Source organism: Octopus bimaculoides, chromosome 1, assembly GCF_046866305.1.
Source record: "Octopus bimaculoides isolate indiv1 chromosome 1, ASM4686630v1, whole genome shotgun sequence".
NCBI lineage: Eukaryota > Metazoa > Mollusca > Cephalopoda > Octopoda > Octopodidae > Octopus > Octopus bimaculoides.
The window spans coordinates 190,132,219-190,154,236 of record NC_142928.1 but is presented as its reverse complement, the minus strand read 5'-3'; the positions used below and the strand labels follow the sequence as shown (position 1 = coordinate 190,154,236).

The 22,018-nt window shown below is 30.8% G+C and overlaps 1 protein-coding gene across 28 annotated transcripts in view; it reads right to left on the bottom strand.

Annotated features, from left to right (window-relative positions):
• The window catches only part of LOC106875208 (dual specificity calcium/calmodulin-dependent 3',5'-cyclic nucleotide phosphodiesterase 1A), a 1,569,442-nt gene that overhangs the window by 54,616 nt on the left and 1,492,808 nt on the right, over positions 1 to 22,018 (bottom strand). For 22 of the 28 annotated variants that reach the window (XM_089364164.1, XM_089364142.1, XM_089364159.1 and 19 more), the window contains 2 exons: positions 20,502 to 20,648; positions 7,195 to 7,377 (listed from right to left, as the gene is read on the bottom strand). In XM_089364164.1, the coding sequence (XP_089220290.1) occupies positions 7,195 to 7,377; positions 20,502 to 20,648 (330 nt within the window). The remainder of the gene's footprint in view (positions 1 to 7,194; positions 7,378 to 20,501; positions 20,649 to 22,018) is intronic. The other 6 variants (XM_052973336.2, XM_089364187.1, XM_089364214.1 and 3 more) reach the window with 2 other exon arrangements.

Genomic DNA, 22,018 nt, shown 5'->3' with positions numbered 1-22,018 from the left:
TCATCCTTTTGGGCTCAGTGGAATAATTACTGGTTGAACACTGGGGGTTGATGTGATCAACTAACCCCTTCCCACAAAATTTCCGACCTTGTGTTTATAGAAGAAACGATTATTATTATTAAATAAACTATCTCAATGATAAAAACTATTCATTTATATTTATCTTTAAACCAAAAAATTAGCAAAGTTTAAAAAATCATAGTTTCAAAAAATTAATAACTTTTTTTCTATTTGGTTTTATTGCATAAATTATTAATGCTAATTTGAAAACAGAATATAAAGATTGAAAAAAAAAACCCCGTTTGCAACGCCTGAGATTAAACAATCTTAATTAGCTGATGCACAGTTCAGGTGTTCTAAACATTTTTTCTTCATCTGTCAGCAGAGAATCTCATTATGAATACATTCACCTCAGAATTGAACTCAGATTAGTAAAACATAACAGACTTCTGAAAATATTTTCTCAAGAACTTTGGTTGGAATCAAATGATTGAAACTAAGGAAAACAAAAAAATCCTCCAGCAAATATTTATCAACTGGATAGGTTTTCCATTAAATTAAAAAATTTTGTTCTTATTATTTCTTATTTATTTAAAAACTAGTCTTAGTATTGTATTCATACAATTCTTTTTCTCTCTTTAGACAGAAATCAATAGATTTTTTTTATTACTTCTTGCTGTTCAAGATATTTCATTATTTTATAATACTGCTCTTTCAAGCAAGATATTAATTTCCTTTTTAATTATTGCAGCATGTTTGACTACTACAAATACATATATATATATTTATTAAACAGTGAAATTTAAAGAATTTTTCTTATTTTCTTCAGTAACCTTGTTCCAGTTTGTTTATTTATTACATTCCTTAAGAATTAAGTCTTAAAACTAATTGTTGTAAATCTTTGTAAATAGTAAAGTAATATTAAGAGAATATAGTGCCAAAATACCATCAGTATCTAATTAAGCTTAAACAGTTTTATTTGGGAAAATATGTGCAAAGGTTAAGAAAAAATATACCTATTGAAAAGCCTGTAAAATAAAAGAAATATTATGTTGTACATCATTTTTATATAAAGTATTAGTGATTTAAAGACGACAAAGGACATTCATTTTAACAAACTCTCCTAGATTAATCTGTGGTAAGTTAAACTAACATTACCAATGGAAAGATTGGTATAACACAGACTATCAAGAAATTAGCAGCTAATTAGCATTTGAATAGAAAATAAATTTTATCTGATCTCTTTAAGTATTTGAATTTTAATCCCTATATATATATATATTGAAGACAACTGAAATTTCAAAACAGCAATAATTTGAAATATCCAAAAACAAATATACGGTGTGAAACAAGCAGAAGAGAAAAATTAAATACAGGTATGTTAGGTCTACAGACTTGATGAAGAAGCTTTAGAAATGTCAGTAGGAAAAGATTCTTGCTTATAATGTGGAACCTTGGTTTACAATCAAGTTTTTGAACATTAAATGTCTTGGGTGGCAAATGATGTCTTGAGTAACCAACATGCTAGCTGGCAGCAATGGTTGGCAACAAACTGAGAGTATCAGTGGGAGGAGAGCATCAGTTTCTGTCCAGCTTTCGCTCTGTGCACATCCCTACTTGAATTTGCGGTGCTTTCTCTTGAATTTCCTATTGGGAAAATAGCTTTGATTTATGAACATTTCAGATGATGAACTATCTTCAGGAATAGATTAAATTTGGAAACCAAGATTCCACTGTATTAGCCAACAGATTATTGAAACTTTATCTCATAATCCTATCAGTGTCCAGCTATGCCACTCTATATCAAAGTGTAGCTGTTTTGCACATAACTTAATAGGTGTATTTTCATCAGCAAAAAAAAAAAAGAAAAAGAATGATTTCTTGTATGTAAATCTCAATCTTGAATGGGTGCATTTTGGTCACTAAAAACTGCCTGTTAGGCCACAGTTTGTGATTGGTCATCTAAATTATTCATTCAACATGTTGACAACCCAACACTACACCTAACAACTCCCTTAAACTTTTCCACTTTGATAACCAGCCTGAACCTTAGCTTTATTCCAACATTTCTATGCCTTGGTTGAAACTCTTTTCCATTGTCTTTCTAGTTGAACAACTTCTCAAGAGCCAGTACCATGATAATTCCCTGTTGGGGGTGGGGTAGTACTAGCCTGACAACCAGTTTCACATCAATAACTGGTTCTTGGGTACCTAAGATGTCTCTATTGTAAGTCCTCAGTCTAGACTCCAGTTCTCTTCTGTCTGTGTTTATCCTGAAAGTATTCAGACTAGACATCAACCACATCAACTTCCATGCTGTGTATGTGGCCTGCAAATGTCATAGGCACTGCTCCAACTCATCTAAACTCATGAAAATGGTTTGAAATAAGATAAAATTACTAGTAAATGGTTATTTAGTAAATTGAGATTTTTTAAAATATAATTTATGTAAAATATTGATATTTTCAGGAAAAAACCTTAATTCCTAGAGCTGTTATTTAGTTCTGTTTCTGTTGTGTTAAGCCAATGAAAATAAAGCTCTCTTCCTAGATATGTTACTGTTAAGACTATTAAACACAACACTCTCAGTATCTTTATCACAATTTGTTCAACTGAACCAGAGATAAGAATAAAACATGAATGAATTACATTTCATAGTTTAAGTTGTTTATTTGAGAATTATATACCTTGTCCACCATCACAGCACAAAACTGGTGGCAAGATATGAATGTCCAAATCTTTAGCTGGTAATATAATATTCTGTCAACTTGGTTATCAGCAATTCATACTAGAGAAAACTATGCTTTCAAAAATTCATGCTGATATAGTGAAATACGTCTAATCCTGTGTAATCATATTCCACTGAATTTTGTGGAATTTGTCTTAATAATTATAGATCTGGCTTGTGTTTCACATTGAGTAATGCAAGAAAACATTAAAGTCATGATGCACATTGGAATTGATAATGTAAAGTTAACAGAATTTTCAGATAGAAAACACTCTACAGATTTGCTGTGGTTCTACTAATGTTTTTCACAAATTAGTGTGGAAGAGAAAATAAGATGAAAATAAATCAGACACGACAGTATGTAACCTTCATGCTTCCTATTTTAAATATCACCAGGTAATCAAAAGTTGAAATAAAAAAGGAGTAGTTTTAAGAGCAAATCAAGATTATTTATTACTGTGGTATAGAAAATCCTTATGGCCTTTGTTCTATTTAATGGTCTAGTTTGAAGTAGGGAAGCGGGCAGTGCTATAGCTTTTATAGGCCCTCTTAGCAATTGAACCCTTTTCTCTTTAATGTAGGTTATTGACCAAAATGTTAAACTTTTTTCTTTTCCTCATGACAAACCAATTTATTTCACTTTTGAGCTCTATTTATAGCCACTAATTATTGATGCAGACTGTCATTAGTTTTCCTAAATCCAAGCTCAAACTTTAAAGAGTATTATGATTAAATTGATGGCTATCATCATCATCATCATCATCATCGTTTAACGTCCGCTTTCCATGCTAGCATGGGTTGGACGATTTGATGAACAAGAATATTTATAGGAGTGTGGAATAAACGAATTGTGGTGTCCATGCTTTTCTGCTAGGCCTGAGTATTATGAGTAAAGAAGTTATTCAAGATATAAATTACTTGACAGTTTTCATTTCCTCAGAACTGCCAACTGCACCATAATATTCATAATAATAATAATAATAATAATATTCATAATAATAATGAAAAATAAAAACAGTAATAATTTCTGAAGAATTAGCAGTTTTGTTGAAAGTAAAAGATAAAGTTGATGTAGCATTTGTTTTAGAAACCTGTGTGAATAAAAGATATTGTAGATCTTGTAAAGTTTATACCAAAATAATGAACTTAATTAGCACTAATTTAATAGTTTACTAGTTGATATTTGTAGTTCTGATATACCAAATAATTACTGGTAATTTATTTAAATAACTCCAGTGTTGTTTTCTACATTACTTACAAATATAAGCCATGGCCCAAGAGCCTCTCCATAAAAGCATTTGTATTACTTATTTAGTTATAATAACACCTACAGTTTTAAAACTTTTATGGAAATAACCTTCATTGATTTCTGTCCAACTATACATTATCCCTAGGGAAAAAAACTGTCATTTAATTCAAAGAAACAAATTTATTCAGATATGGAAATATATACAAAAAGCAACATTTTTATGTGTAAGAAATAATCTTTATCAACAAGAAGAAATTATTATACACATGAACTTTTCCTATGTCATGTGTCATAAATATGTTTTAAAATATACTTTATATTAAGATTTTTCATTTTATTTTATATACTCTGTTGCAACAATTTTGAAAGTAAGATTTAATATAAAATTATCTGTGATCAGAAGACAGAAGGGGATATTTTGTTTATTCTTCACAGTAATATAGCTTTATTTACTGCATAATGATGTGAGGGCTTCATTATTAGACAATGAGAGGAAGGCATTAGCTGAATTTGAATAAACCTATTAAACTCAATTTGTTCTATGAAAAATTGCCATACTGTATCTGTGGCATTCAAAATGTTCAGTAATTCTTAATATTATTAAGAGTATATTCCATAAATTATCAGAGAAAATAGATCTCAGGCATATTGCTAAAGCTAATTCTATCCAAATCACAGAAGTCCATAACAGCCTGTAACATTAAACCAAGGAGATAAATCTCCTCATCAGTAGGACATTGATATATCTCAGATATTTATTTCACATTGAGAACAGAACACAGCTCTCAAAAGTGGGAAACTTACTCGTCCTTTGCACAGCACCATCTTTGTTTAGTTTCACAAGTGGTATCATTTTCTGCTGAAAGTAATGGATACTTGGCCACTGATAACTATGTGTTTTTGTCATTCAAACCACACAGCATCAGTGATCTTGTCTCTAATTTCATCGATTGAGTCCCCTATGGTTCAAATAAGGAAATCGGTTTTGTACACTAAATTCTAATCTGTTTATAGTAATTTGACACAGCTCAGTCGTGGCAAACACTGAAATAGTTGGTAATTTTAATAATATCCCATACTTTCCCATGTTAATTGAATTTTTAACTTTGACAAACAAGCTTCAGTTTATGCCCACCTTACTGGCTACTAAAACTATAAACATTCAGGCAAGGTCTACTATCTGCGGAAAACTCCTCCTCCTCCCCCCACCTGCCTCAGGCACCTTGAAAAAAAAAAGGTGCTGCTCTACATCGAAGCAAAAGAATATTAGAAAAAAAAAAGGGAAAAGGCCATCCTTTTATGTTTGCCCACAGTTGTGAAATTCACTACATGTTGACCATCAATAGTTTTGAAACCAACTACCTGCTTGTTCCCAATACAGTTTTGACAATCACTACATGTTTGTAAAACAATTACTTTATTCAAAGTAGCTACAATAGTAACTACCTTGAATGAAGCAATTTGGTCTGATTGTACAAAACCGATTTCCTTTGAAAACAGCATTATTTATTGTGTTACCATTCTTTACCTTAGAACTTTTGAGAAATATAATATGATTTATATTTGATGAATATAGAAGCAGTGTGTCTAGAGTAACAAATGTCTTCCCGAAGTTTTAATTTAATTTTCCATTTAATATTTCATTTGTTTGCTCATATATCTGTTATCTGTCTTTTTATATTCTAAATTACTTTCATCTTTTTACAAGCTCTCACTTTACTGACTTTTGGCAAACAGATCAATGTATTTGCTCATCTAATTTTTATGTTGACAACATTTATCTTAAACATTTTACACCTGTTTTGATTTGAATGGAGAAAGCTGTTACTTAGAGACCAAAGATAGGAAATAAAATTGCAAATTATGAATCAAAGAGTTGCATAAATCTCAATGAATAAACACGTAAGGCTTGTAGATTATAGTCAAAAAACATTAATGTGAACAAATATTGTAGAGCCTGTTTGAAAGGAAGTGGACTATGTAATGAAGTAAGGGAGATAAGTTTGACAGATGGAGAAAGCTGCAATAAAACGATTCTAAAAAGACAATGAAAATTCTTCTCATCTGTTTGTCTTCAACGAATGACTTATTTTATTTCTGAAGTTTAGAGAAGTTATATTTTATCACTTCTTTTTGTCAGCTGTTTCAGCTGTGGTATTAGAAAATTTCATAAATCATACAAATATTTATCCTCTGTCCTTATATCCTTTAAACAAGGTTGCCCTGTTTAGAACATTGACATTACTATACCACAGATATCTTTAAACATAGTAAGGTACAGCATGTTGTTCAATTTTACAACCAAATATCTGTAGAAAACTTTGTTAAATTGGTTTGGAGCATGATTGTATTTTAAGTCTTAATTAGAAATTAATTTCTCATTTTCAATTTGGGAAAGGTGTAAATATCATCACATTTAATCACCAGTTGTCTTGAGGCTTCTTACTTAATTAAAAGCTATTGATAAGCTGTGGATGTACCAAATGTTTGATGAGTCTGTAATGCATAATATCTTTAACAAGCACCTATAAATCTTCTTAATTTCAACAAAGTTCCTCATCTAACAAAGAAGTCATTACTGCTATTATTTTTTTTTTCTTTGTTTTATCATTGTTTCTTTTTTTCCATCGTCCATAAGAAACTGCAAAATATGTTATAGTTGTTGTAACTAAAACAATTGAACAATTTTATTTCTGGAGATTCTCTTTAGGCAGTTTCAACATATGGAATTAGCAACGCCAAAAGCAGTCATTTATCAAATGTAGTTAGAGAACTCCTGCTTATCTAAAAGCTAAATCATTAGAAGCAAGCTACAGTTTGTGGCAGAGAAAAGTTTTTTTTTTTTTTAAATGAATATTATAACCTGCAAGATTTACTAACAGAAAATTTCTTTAAACCCAAATGCTTCTTTTTTTCTTACTTTGATATGATTAGCTTAAAACAGGTAAAGTTCATAAAGAAAAACTAAGCAATTATTTTGTACAATAAATAACCAAACTTAAATATGCTAAAATAATATCTAGCCTTTTGTAAAAATGCTTTTGTCTTATTGAAATCTTCCTAAAATCACATTAGGGTAAGCATGAGAAGAGCTTCTTAAAGAAAGCTACTGGTAATAATAAGAATGGTAACAGAATGGAGGTAAAAAGGATCACAGATATTTCTTCATTTCAAATTTCAAAAAATATATTCCAACAATAAATGAAAAATTATTTACCTGTCTACCATTATTCCAGCTCGTATTACATTGGCAACACTTCGGAAACGGGGTTTTTCTTCACCTTTTCTTTTGATGTTGTTCATAGAACGTGTAAAAGTTAAAGCAAGCCAGTCGCGCACTTCAGTTGGAACTGCATCCGGCTCCACTTCGCTTAACTCATCATCTTCATCACAAAGTCTTCTGAAATAAAAATTGATAACAAAACCATTTTTAAATACTATATCTTCAAAAGTGAACAAAAGATATAACTTTCTGCAGAAAACAGAATACAATTCTGCTTATATGACATGTGATATAAGCAAATATTCTTTCCAGTACATTAGGAACATGTTATTTGTGAAAAAATAATACATCTTTGTTAATTTTGTTGATTAGATTCAGATATTAGATGATTTCATTATTTTAATTTAGAAAGCAAAAAGAAAAAAATCATAAGCACTTACACACAAAAGAAATCTAACTTTAATCTTCTGCAACTAATATAAAAACAACACATATTTGTGCGATGAATTTTCAAATTGAAACACAACTAATTACTTTCAATTTCTACATCCCACTCTTTCTTTCTACATCATTTAATTTAATTTTTAAAAAATGATATTTATGGAATTTCATATTTCCCAGGAGTTTGTACTTAAACATACTCCATCCTTAATTTAAAAATTTATTGTCATATCAAAAATATTTACTGTTCAACATTTAACTCTATCATTTTTTTTACCGCAAGCAGTAAAGATAGATTCAGTGTATACCTGTAAGAATCACCCAATATATCTAACCATTTCTTTCTCCTTCTCTTTACACACACACACACACATATATATATATATGATAAACCGGAACACACAAATACATGAATGATGACGTGTACACAGGCATACATGTACATATCTCTTACAAATTTTGTTCAGATTCCTTTCAAAATATGAAGGAAAGTATTTCATTTGTGCAAATATCATTAGAAATGATCGTTCTTCAAGATGTTTTATTTTTACTTTTGTTGTTCCAACTTCCTTTTTTCAATTGGATGATATCTTTGGGCATTATAATGTCTCCATGCTTCACCATCACACATCTCCAGGTCCCACTACCACAGTATACAAATTCAACCACTAAATTATTTTACTGTATAAGAGTTATTCATCTCTTCAACAATATGATTTTTATTCTTTTTACTTTTATCCAGTGTTTGATGCAATTTAATTTTCCTTGGATACAACCATCCTCTGATCATAAACATGTCAAATATCATTAAATATCATAAAAATGAGATCAAGAGCACTGTCACACAGCATTTAGATAACAGTAGAGTATGCAGAATGATAGAAATACCTTAGGGTGGTACCAAGAATAATGAGAATTCCTCCCATGTTTAAATGAAATCAATACAAAATTTCAAGAAAATAAATGATTTGTTAGGCATATGATAAGTATATTCAGTGAAGAGCAAAAAGTGAGGTAAATTGTTGTTGCTGTTGTGCATAATAGTTGAAAAAGAGCTTTGTATTAAAGAAGGAAGGAAAGATAGTATAGCTTAAAATAGGAAAAATAAATCTTGCTGGCTGAGTTATAGATACATAGATCAACTTAAATCAATTTCCAATACAGAGTGAATGTTTACTGGTGAACATCACATAGATGCAATAAAGTGAAATGTGATCAAAAATCAACAACTGCAGACCATTAGTGGTATACTAGTTGTAAATGTGGTTTCATAAGTCAATATTTGTGAGAAATAGAAAATCTATGAATAACAAGAGATTTTCCAAATACTTTAAACACGACTAACATTAATGGCATTTTATGATTAAAAGAATAACCAAAAATGTTTCATTGGATGCAATATGCCATGTGGGTTTGGTTAGGCTTTCATTTGCTGAGAATATAAGCCAAAGGGTTTGACTTCCTTTGATCAAGCTAGAAATGTATCTGAGTTGGGTAGATAATTGAAATGAATGATTTAATGCTTAAAATCAAATGCAAGTAGATTTGACCTCACATGTAGAAAGAGATATTTATTAAAGAGGAAAATAAACAGAGACCCAATTGGAGCTGACTCCATGGAGATTTGAATTCAGAATGTAATAAGACGAAGCTAAATACAACAAATCATTTAGTATAAATATCTAATTCACTGTTCAACTGATCCTGTCTTCTATGTATGCTAACAATATCAACTGTTGATATTTTTAGTTGTACAATAGAAGCAGGAAAATTACTCAAGTAGAAGAGTCTGCTATATTGTGCAGGTCAATTGCCTTTGTAAACTCTCTCTCTCACTGTCTCGTCTAAAAATACTGATAGCAGTGACATCATCATTTATGATGATGATGATAACAAATGTAGTCATGATGATGTTCAGAGACTGGTCTTTTAAGTTCAAGAGCATAAGTACTAAAGGAACAATGACAAACACGATTCCCTAAAAGCAAAGTGAGAAACAGGGATTTCAGCAGTTACAACAGTCTAGTGTCTGAGGAGATAAAGAGATGCCCAGAAATTTAAGAAATGGCTTTGGGAACTTCTGACAAGGTGGAGAGGAAGAGGCCCTCCTCATCAGTCCTTCAGGGACCCCAAGGTTTCTCTCAGAGGCCATGATTAGAAATAGATAGATGACATAATGTAAATAAATATATACAAAATTAAAATTCTACCTTATAAATATCTTAAGATTATCTGAAAGTATAGATTATCTTCATGTTGTTTTGGGTGAAATTCATTAACACAATTATAACAAGTCAAGTAAAATAATGATATTTTCAGAATTTTGAGATTTTTAATTAACCTTAAGCCTATCATGAAAAATCTAATGTATATTAATGTCCTATATATATATGTATAATCAATAATGAAAGGAACCCAACCTACTTCCTATAACATTGAAGATTTTATCCTCTACATTTATTATTCACTGCAGAAAATAATTTTATGCTTGTTACCCACAACTTATTTTCAAAATGCTAATTATTCTCCATGAATGATTGTTAAATATTAAAGCAAACGAGGCTTCTTAGGTTTTTGCTTCATATCTAATGATAAAAGGTGCTTAATTATTTTGCTTGTGAAACCTTGATATAATCATTACCTGTAAATTTGATATTTTGTATACATATCAAAGCAGAATCAGCTTCGAATTAGTATCAAATGACTGGAAATTATTGCAAATAGAATTTGAATTAAAAATATCTGGATTATATTTCATATACAAGATCTCCCTCTCATTTCATATTTATTGTTTAGTTTATTGTTTCCACTACAATAATTAATATTAATCATTGCTCCACAGAGAATAGTAGATCTCTAATTGTATTTTTTATTTGAGTTTGCCCATTCATTTCTAACTTAAATAGGATCAATGAAGTAAACTGACCTATATATAATTAGTTTGTGATGGTGAAGTGCATATTCTGGTTGCTATAAAACTTTCATTAAATATTCCGCTGTAAACAAATTTAAGCCATTTAACAAATTGCAAAAAGCTGTTAATTATCATCACCCACTTTTACCACCACCACCCCCATCATCACCACCACCATCATCATCATCATACATTTGGCGCCCATGTTGGCATAGGTTGGATGAGATGTCATTGGTCTAAGTCAGTTCTTATTTGGAGTTATCATCCCTTCTTGAGGGGCCAGAGGATGGCACATAGCTCATACATTCCATTTTATTCGATGCCCTTCTTAATACCAGCCATTTACAGAGAGCATTGGATGCATTTTACTGTGACATTTGTGCTGGAGTGTTTGTTTAGTTCCCTCTGCTCTCTACTTGTTTGAGGTGAGTGTGACCATGGGTATGAATAGAAGAGCAAAGTGAAGACGAAGTGGATGACAGAAGTGTAGGGTATGATTGGGATGGAAGCAAGATGTTGATAAGCAGCCTCAGAAAGGAGATTAAATCGAAAAACAGCATGATAGAGGACCAGAGAGTGATACAAAGATGGCAGTGATGATAGAGGGGAGTTACATAAGGGTGAGTGAGTGAATGATGGCTTGCAGTAAAGAATAATGTTAGTAGAAAATATTTTGTGGATGAATAATGTATTTAAAAAAATCTTCTGAAAACAGTGAATTATTTAGATACAGAAATGAGAAACTTTTTTTTATATCATTTACATATGTTTCTTCAAGTAACCCTGCTCTAAGATATATTTCGTACTTCTATGTACTTTTTACAAGATATCTTGGTATCAGGACTTTCAAGATGAAAAATTCTAATGATTTAAGATTTTAAAGAAATTTAAATGTTTTAGCCATGAAAAATCAATCACTTAGTAACAGTTTCAATAATATTTTTGTATCAATTCTTTGTTATTGATAGAATCATTATTGAAATATATACAAACTTTGTATAGAAAATCAATAGTTTTGAGATATTTAATTATTAAAAGAAAACATTGTACATGTACACTTGGAGTTAATAACATTGAACAAATAAAATGAATTTCATTCCTACTTGATTCTGCTAAAAATTTCTATTTCTTTAATTCATTAATTTTAGCCTCACACACACATGCACGCGTGTGCACACATTCTTTCACAACAACTAGATGAAAGATCTAATGTAGGATTCTGCGAATGATTATATACACAGAAAATATCTCCAAACATCAAGTCAACAAAATTTATTATGTTTACATCTAAAGAACAGAAAACTAGTTATCACTTTAATTTTCAATTTTATACTCAAAACACATCCTTATTTACAACAGAATATCAAAGTGAGAATAACTGGGTTGATATTCACACATAATTCCAAATAAAAACTCTGACTGATGGGAATTTAGGATTTATAATTCTGAAAAATACAATAGAATTAGGTGATGACAATGTATGTGTCTTGTTAAAGTGGTAGAATTGGTATTTTTAGACAATTAGGCGTATTAGCCCTTTCATTACCAAGCTGGCTGAAACCGGTTCTGGCTCTGTAGTACAAATGTCTTGTTTCCATAAGTTTTGAATTAAAATCTTCCATCAAACCTTAGTCACAATTTATGTTCCTAGCACTAGCTTAATGATAACTAAGTTATTTTACTAAATTCTTTGTTATATTTAGAATAATTGAGAGAAACAGAGCATCTCAAAATAAATACCGTAATGAAAGGGTTAAAGACAGCTTAGTATTTTACTATTTTTTCAGGTATTTCACTAACACAGTTTTAGTTTTGGAAAGATGTAAAGTTAAGCTAACAATGGCAAAATTAAAACTCGGCTTTGTTGCTTCCTAACTAATTAAATCTAATGCGATCTAAATCCCATCCATCAGGTTGAGTTTAATGTTTAATGTTCAGTAAACCTTTTACCTTTGCCCTCTTTGTTGTCATAGAGATTAACCCTTTTGTGACCATACTTATATTGAAGTTAACTATGAAGTATTTAGCAAAATAATTAATCTCATCAATTTATAAAATTAAGAGAGAAGACTTAAACAGAAACACTTCAAAATGGCCAATTTTTTATCACTCAACCAAAGCAGTTTCAGGCAAGCTGGAATTAAAAAGGTTAAAGGCTTAGAGCATGCTGTTCCAATATTTTATTTTCTGTGGCTTCATCGAGAATTTAAATGAAATATTTATTATAATTGCTATTGGAGTTCACACTGCCCATGTGCTTGTGGTAATTTCATTGTAGATTACATTTTAATTATAGGAAATATTAATTTTGGAAGTTGCCAGATGCACAAATCAGAAACAACATGACATGTTACTATAAATATCACTTTTTCTTTTCTTGTTTAGAATTGCTAATATTCTTTGCCTATCAAATGCATGTTTCATGAGACATTTCCTATTTTAGAGTGACCCAAGAAGGAAGATTCAGTTCATAAGTTTGAATATTACCAAATTTACTCTGAGTTCCTAAAAGTATTATATATGATTTTCGAGATTTTCGAGTGAGATCGTTGCCATTGCCCCTGGACTGGCTCTTGTGCGGGTGGCACATAAAAGACACCATTTCGAGCGTGGCCGTTGCCAGTACCGCCTGACTGGCCTTCGTGCAGGTGACACGTAAAAGCAACCAATACACTCTCTGAGTGGTTGGCGTTAGGAAGGGCATCCAGCTGTAGAAACTCTGCCAAATTAGATTGGAGCCTGGTGTTGCCATCTGGTTTCACCATTCCTCAGTCAAATCGTCCAACCCATGCTAGCATGGAAAGCGGACGTTAAACGATGATGATGATGATGATGTATATGTACACAAATGGGCATCTCACCCAATTTGTCTCTTTCAAGCCTTTCCTCACACCCTTATACCCCCTATCAATCATCCCTGCATCACTCTTACTGCATTATTCTGATGTTGTTATTAAACAAGACCAGAACTACATACTTCAGCTCTTTCTAAGCCACTGGTTATCTCTTTCTCTCTCCTAAATAACTTCTTGTTGACACCCATACATCATTCTTAGCCCTTTTTTCTACCATTGACCAGTTCCATCATTGTTTGCCATTCACTATATCTTCACTGACATAGTTCTGACCTCTTTCACCCTTATCATGATGTATCTCTTACTCTGTTCCCACACTCTTGTAGCATTTACTCCCCCCCCCCTCTCACCCCTCTCTCTCTCACCCCTCTCTCTCACCCCCCTCTCTCACCCCCCCTCTCTCTCTCTCACCCCCTCTCTCATCCTTTTCCTATTTACAGTTTATTGTTATTCTGCTGCTCTTCAACTTTCATTATTGTCAGTCATCATCTCTACTCCCTTGAGCCATTTCTGTGAACATATATTCCTAATGCTTATCACCTTCCCCCAACTTATATTTACCTTCTACCCTTGTTCATCATCACTACCTTCAACCCTACCTCCATCTCTAACTATCTCCCACTTTCCTCTCACACTATTGCAACTTTTACCTGTCCACTCTTCCTGATTGTCTGCCTCCTCACTATTTTCTGTTCACCTTTTTGTACCTTGAGTACTCACTCTGATACCTAGTCACCATGTTTATCTTCCTTTTCAGCTCTACCCCAATTACTCCCACCTATTAAACAAGTTAGCCATGCATCTTGTCTACAGTAACCAATCTCTTTCTGTCCTGTCTATCATATTCTAATTTCTTCCACACCTAGCATGAAGCTGTCTTCTACTCATTTATACTTCTACTCAGGTTTTTTCATGAGTTATATGGTAACCTCACTAGTGCTGGTGCTGTGAAAAATGTACCAGCACTAATGAGGTTACTATGTAATATGACTGACATTAGGAAGGGCATCCAGCCATAGAAACCCCACCAAAACAGACACTGGAGTATGATACAATCCACTGACTCATTGGGTCTTGTTAAACCAGCCAACCCATGCTAACCTGTTAAATGATGATGATAATCAATTAATGTGTTTATGAATATTTAATGCTAACGAAATAAATTTGTTTGTGTACTTGTTATCAGAAATAATTCTAACTACTTGACATTAAAATCAAATAATATACAAGACTTTTTTTCTAATATGACATTTACAAATACAATAAATTTTTATCATATTTATCTATCTATCTATCTATCTATCTATAACATCATATATACATACATTCATACACATGTATATACACATATCCTTTTCACAACTTCATGCAAAAAAGAAATAAAATAAAACTGAAATCAAGAATTTAGAAATATCTAATTAAAAATATTTATATTTGTAATTCTAATTATTTAAATAAATCTTATAATTATCATTAAGAAAAATTAAATAGAATTTCAATCATCCAAAAAATCTTAACTAATTTTTGCAAGGAGTGTGTTATTTTCTCTGCTTGTAAAAACGATTACTATCACAAGTAAAGCTAGCTTTCTAACTAAGATGCTATTTTTTTCATTTATTTATTATTACTTTAAACTATTCACTGAGCTGAATGGTTTATTCAGCTCTGTGTTCTTGCAAAGAACAGTATAGTTCTTTGTAACAATACTGACTACTAAAATGAATCATAAAAAGAATAGAGTAAATAATTTCAATTTTTATACTATTGGTAGATAAATACATTCAATCAAAAAAAATTAAAAAATCACAACCGCAATTAAATTTTCATTAATATTGAAAAAGTAAACTAACTATTAATATTAAAAATGTTTTTATGCAGAAAATATATTTTAAGATATTTATTAAAAGAACAAAATTCAAATAGACACATGTACACACTCACACTTTGTGGATATATTTGTTAATTTCGTAAAACAATGTTCAATGAATCACCAAAACCATTCTATGACATTTGTTGACATTCAAAACAATTATATACTAGATTTAGTTTAAACTTACAGTGAAATATATATATATATATATATATATATATATATATATACTGAAATATCAAAAGTGAGCAAATTATACCATCCATAAAATTCACAAATGATACAAATAATAACATGAAAAAGATTAAAAGCACAGTGCCAATTAGTTTTGTAATCAAATATGTGTTTACAAAAAATAATCTATAATGATTAGATTGCAAAAAAGAATATGGATAGGTGATATTATAATATTAGTACACAACACATTGTTTCTACACAGCATTCTAGCTAAAAGCCCCAAAAGCCTGGAAAACAAGTTTTAGACAATATAAAATAGAACTGAAAAACATAAATAATGATTAATGAGAAAAGACTTAACTAAACAGACTAGTAAACATAACTATTATTTCAACATTGAATTTAAAACATTCATTTTATTAAACAATATTACAATTTGCCACAATTTATATGAGGGAAATTTAAAATGGCAATTTTAATTAATTGGAATTTGTTCAGTAAATTTTATATCTGTTTTAAAATGGGTATATGCTCAGTTTCTGATGTGGTGAATGAAAATATTTTGAAGTTTTTTTTTTACTTCAAAGTGCAGGTGAAAAGCAGAAGTTAGCATGGGCATTAAAACAGCCAGAATTAATACTTAGAAGTAATAAATTAGAATATGAAGGTGCAGTTGTTCAAATCATGCCTAGGTCAAGTACATAAAGGTTCTAGATCTATACAAATAAAAAAAATAGCCTAAAACTGTGTGTTGGGTGTTAGATTTGTAAGGTGCTTGATAATGATGTTTCTGTGACTTGACTCCTATTTATAATTCTCAACTTGCCAAAATATATTTGGGAACCGTCAGTATTCTACTCCACAGAAATATATCTTCTACCACAATCATTGAAAATAATTAACAATCTAAAATATTATGCTTGCTCCATACATTTCTTATTTTCAGATGAATCTGGGTATCAAATAACATTTTAAATTCTTTTTTTGTGAATTATTACATTCTTATGTTACAATGTGTGAAAAATGAGGTAGTCAAGTAAAACTGTTTTAGTGAACAATTCAGCATTTCTGAATTCCATTGAAGCTGATTTTGCTGATGTTCTTAATGATATTTGAAATGGCATGATTATCACAAATATTATTTCTCCTTCTCAATAAAACTGAGATTTCACATATGAAATTAAATATAGAATGATATTATTCAAGATAAAGGAACGTTGTCACCACAAAAGAAGATTTGGGGTGGTGGGAACCTATCATCATTTTACTTAAGCAGTAATATTAAGTTCATTTAACATTAGCATTCAGTTTGAAATTCATCAAAGAAATATATTTGTTTTAAAACTTAGTTTCAAAGAATAATGTTTAATGACAAAAGTGCAGGCTAAAAGAATTGGTGTAAACATTTATGCTTGTTATTGGATTTGAATAACTGATGGAAAAGAGAATTTAATTCCAAAACAATAAACTCAAAATCTAAAGGAATACAAAGTTAAAACAAAAATATATTTAAGATGAAACTAGTTCAGTATATATTCAGATCAGAAAATTTATATTAAATTGTAATAATAATAATAATAATAATATATGAACAAAAATCAAAATGAAATAAATGTTTCTCCATAAAGTATAACAAAGTCTATCAAAGTATTTAGTAAGAAAAGACACTTCAAATTTTATCATTTAAGGAAGTCATTCAATAATATTATTAAAAGCCATCAGATCAAAGTGAATAAATTGAATTGTTAGAAAATCAGAAATATATTTCATATCAATAAAATAAGCCACAGTTTCGATGGTTTGAATTCACCTGCCTTAAGCTTGTTGACGTACCTGCCATACAAACAAAGCAGCAGAGTTTTTGATCAAACTAAAACAGACTGGATGGAAAATTAGACACAACATGCCCTGTTTGCTAGATTGTACCTTACATACCCAGCCACTCCAAAGTAGACTCTACAGCTTTGCCTCTCAGAACATATTGGAGTATTGCTTATCTGGAATGTAATCTGTGTAGTGAAACTCTTAACTATTTGATTGGTTACATGTTTGGTAAAGGTCTTCAGGCTGACCAAAACTATAAACAACAAACCAGCATCAAGAGAAGCAGCACTGATACAACTAATATCTGTTGGAAAAGCATGAATGAAAGCAAACTGTTGAATGTATATCCAGCATTAATAATGGTTAGTTATAATGAAACTAGCTGATAAACTAAAAGCTCAAAGCATTACAAACGTAAATTTTTTGGCAAAAGACTCATTACATAAGCTATGATTTGCTATTCTTTTACTGGCTTCACTCATTGAACCGTAGTCATACTGGGGCATTATCTTCAATGGCTTTTGTCACTAATATCAACAGCAGTACTTACATATATGAACCACACAAAAAAGAATCACATGATCAATCTAGATATAATGAGGGCACAAACAGAACATAATCAAATATCACAAGGTATTTTTGTTCATACTGATTCTGTCATCCTGCAGTGTTTTATATATATGTATATGTCATGGCAGATGCTAGTGTCACACAATTGGTACACATGCCAGTGGCACATAAAAGCACTCATTACACTTTCAGAGTGGTTGGTGTTAGGAAGGGCATCCGGCTATAAAAACCATACAAAATTAGACTGGAGTTTGGTGCAGCCCCTCAGCTTACCAGCTCTGGTCAAACCATTCAATCTATGCTAGCATGGACAATGGATGCTAAATGATGATGATGATGATGATGATATATGTTACTTGTTGAGTTTGGAGGAAGGGGTAGTGCCTGTGAGCTTTGCAGGCCCTCCAAACCTGGTGAGCTTGATGCTGTTAATGTTCTGTTTAAACTGCTGCAGCTCAACCAGATAAATACCTACAGGAAAGATATGTGCAAGGAGATTTCAGAGGGGCAGTATTCTGTGGAGAAAGGACTGGGCATAATAGTCTATGCAGGACTGAGGATGTTGGATCCACTAATACATATATGCAGTAGACTTCTACAGAGTTTCTGTCAATCAAATTTCACTTACAAGGTTTTGGTTGACATGAAATTACAGCAGAAGACACTACACTAATATGCTACAAGAAAGGATCAAGTCCAAAACCACATAGAAGCCCTAACTTCACATAACCATGCCTGCTTCTCCCATCTTTTCTAGTTTTCAAATTAATTACTGATACTTCGCTTAATTTTACTACAAGAATCATAATTAATTACAGGTAACATCTGATGTATTAAAAAAGTTTATCCCTTTAATTTATTATATTAATTATTATTTCTAACTATAACATATTTTTGGTTTTGAAACAAATGGATTAATAAACTTTGATAAATACGTTTTTTCTCTAATAAATATCAATTTATATTTTAATGTAATATATAATAGACTAATTACAGTTGTATGTGTAAAATGTTTCTAAATTAGCTAGTTTTAATTTTATATATATATAATATATATATATATATATATATATATATATATATATATATAATATATATATATATATGTGTGTTTTAGAAAAAAATATAAACTTAGCTATAAACATGCTGAGCAAATAAGAAAAACTTAAACCAATAATACATTGGTTAGATACAAAAAGAAAAATGAAACCAATATCAGTTAAATGAAAGAAATAGAAATAAAAGTCAAGTTTTGTTATTTAGTTAATAATTCCATCAAGTCCTCAAGAATTCTGTAAATTGGAAAACTATAATTTATTTGAAGAAAAAAAAAAAAAAGAAAAAGAAAGTAAAAATGTGTTACAAAATTGCTAAAAATCTTCTAACAGAAATGATACAACACAAAACTGAAATAGAAATAAGTGCAAATAAAGCTAAAAGATTTATGCAGAATTAGTGCAGTTAATATTAGAACCATGACATAGATTTAGAGTAGTTTTATGAGTTGAGAATAAGGTGAATATAACAATTGGTGTTTTTGATTAACATCTTTAGTAATAATTAGGGTGGTGTTAGTATAATTAATGACAGCAACAGCAGTAACTACGTACATAATCTACGTTATTTTTTAGAAGTTGTTATTATGAAAACATGCATCAGGCAAACCAGCATGCATGAAAAGATATGGCAAGACGTTTTTCATAAGTGGACAGAAAAAAAAAAAGATAAAGAAGTAACCTGTATGTCTGAGGGAAGAAAGGAAGTAAGGGTAAAAAAAAAAAAAAAATGAAATTACACTTATCCACCAGCCTTATCCATCTTTGTCTTAACTAATCTTCTCCAGCAACTTAGAAGACACCCATAATGATTTTATTAAAGTAATATCTTTACTTTCCTATCAGTCATGTGACACAAGGTTGATCCTTTTAAAAGATTTATTTCAATCAATGGAATGCTTTTAAATTTATTGAAATTTAATTTTCCTATATAATTTTGGGGGATGGCTATTTTAAATATAGCAATAATATCGATACAGAAGTCATATCCAATTTGGATTTAGTTTCTTCTTGCAAGTTCATAATCATTTCAGGAATTTGATACTGACAAAATCAAATTTTTCCATCTATGAAATTATTGATATAATAATTGCAAAATGAAGTCGATCCAAAGTGAAAGAAAATTTATTCACTTTTTGCCTTGTTATCAAGAAGCCAATTTTTCAGGTGTCGGTTCCAGTGACACCAGTATATGACTGCTATTTATTTTCCTGTCTTTAATTAAATGAAAAGTGAATATTTGGGGATTTTAACTTAGAGATGAAAGAGATAAAAATAGATGCTGTAATGCATTTAGTTTGCTGCTCTCTACTGTCTGACATTTTTATAAAAACAGCAGATGCTTTCTCTTTCACTGTCTTAAAGTGAAATTGTGTCGAGAACAAAATAGAAGTAGCCATACTTATAATAGATGTACAAAGCAGTACATAAGCTTTCTGTCTAATTTCTATCATGTTAGATCCCTTTTTAAAAGTTGTCTATTCATTACTGTATGGATTATTTCGATGAGGGTAATATGAAACAGCATATTTTAAAGTTGGGAATTATTCGGATGCTCAAACCAGTTAGTGCTAAGTGTAAAAATCATTTAACACCTGTTATTGACAGGCACAGGATGCTTCCATGAAGTCTTTTTTGTAGATAAGCCAGACTGGTGTGGAACAGAAGCTGACTGCAGCGACAGTAAAGCACTATCTTGAGAGGAACAGGTAGGATCCACATTTGCACAGCTTTCCGATGATCTAAGGCAATGAGAGGGACGAAAGAAAGAGAGAAAGTTTATTTACAAAGAAATAAGACACACATTACATATATGAAGAAGGCACATGACATAGTATAAAATAAATGTTCATCTATGTGCAATCAAACTATCATCTATGATAGTATCGTCTGTTGCAATCATAGGGTTTGTATGATTATTGAGACTGAAAAAGAAAACCTTCAACTAATTACAACACATTTGGCACAATTCAAATTCACATTTGAACATTTTAATCTAAAAGAAATAGTGTAATATTAGAATTTTCACCTTTATGTGTGTGGTAGAGAGAATTCTAAATACTTGAAGTAAAAATACTTAATCTAGAAAGTTTCATTTTTTACTTAATACTTTTGTGATTTTCCTCAAACAAATTTGAGAAATTCACTGATGTAAAAGAAAAAAAGCTTTTGATTCTTCCATTTTGTAATAAATGGTAAACATCACTGGGGAAAATCCTCAAAGGCACTTCTTAGTTTTGTACATATTCTATGAGCTGCATAAAGATGAATAACAATCAGTGTAGCTATAAAGGAGAGAATAAACAAAACAAATATCACAATGCATTTTTGTTCATACTGATTCTATCATCCCTCACCGAAATACACACACACACACACACACACACACACACAAATATGGTTTAGAATTCAGTCATGTCAACATTAGAGAACTGCTGCTCTTTCATGTACTTACTATTAGTACAAACTTGGCTAAAAAGAATAAAATTTTTTTTTTTTTCTCTCTCTGGATAAATGCAAAGAAGCAAGTTTTCAGAGAAGCTCGCAGCAGTTACCAAGCAGTGAAAATCAAATAAAACTTATCGTATGGCATACTACTAGAGACACAACAAGACGAGAAGCTTGGTGGGGAGAAGCCATTGCAGGTTATGGAACTATCAGGAGCAATTGCAATGGACTTTTGAATTGAACCAAGACCTGTATAATTCCTACAAACGAGGTAGAGAAGTTCCGTCCATTGATTACATGAAAAGAATGAACAACAACTGGGATTTAAAATACCCCACCTACCCAAGACCAGTGTATGGAAAACTGGCAGTCAATCATTCATTTTAATATCTGATATATATTTTATCCATCACAAACAGAAATGACTGCTCTTCTTCAGTGGTATTAAGTTATAGATTCAATGTCTTCCCAGAGATATCTTCCAGCAGTTTACTACATCTTTGAAAGCAACTGGTCTAATCGAAAGCATCAGAACCGAATTAAGATAGCGGTGACTCTGTGCATCATTTAGCCATGTTGGTACCAGCCTGCCTGAGTCCACCCGTGGTTCTATGATACAAACATCCTGTTTTAAAATGATCTAAATTAAAATTTTCCATCAAAA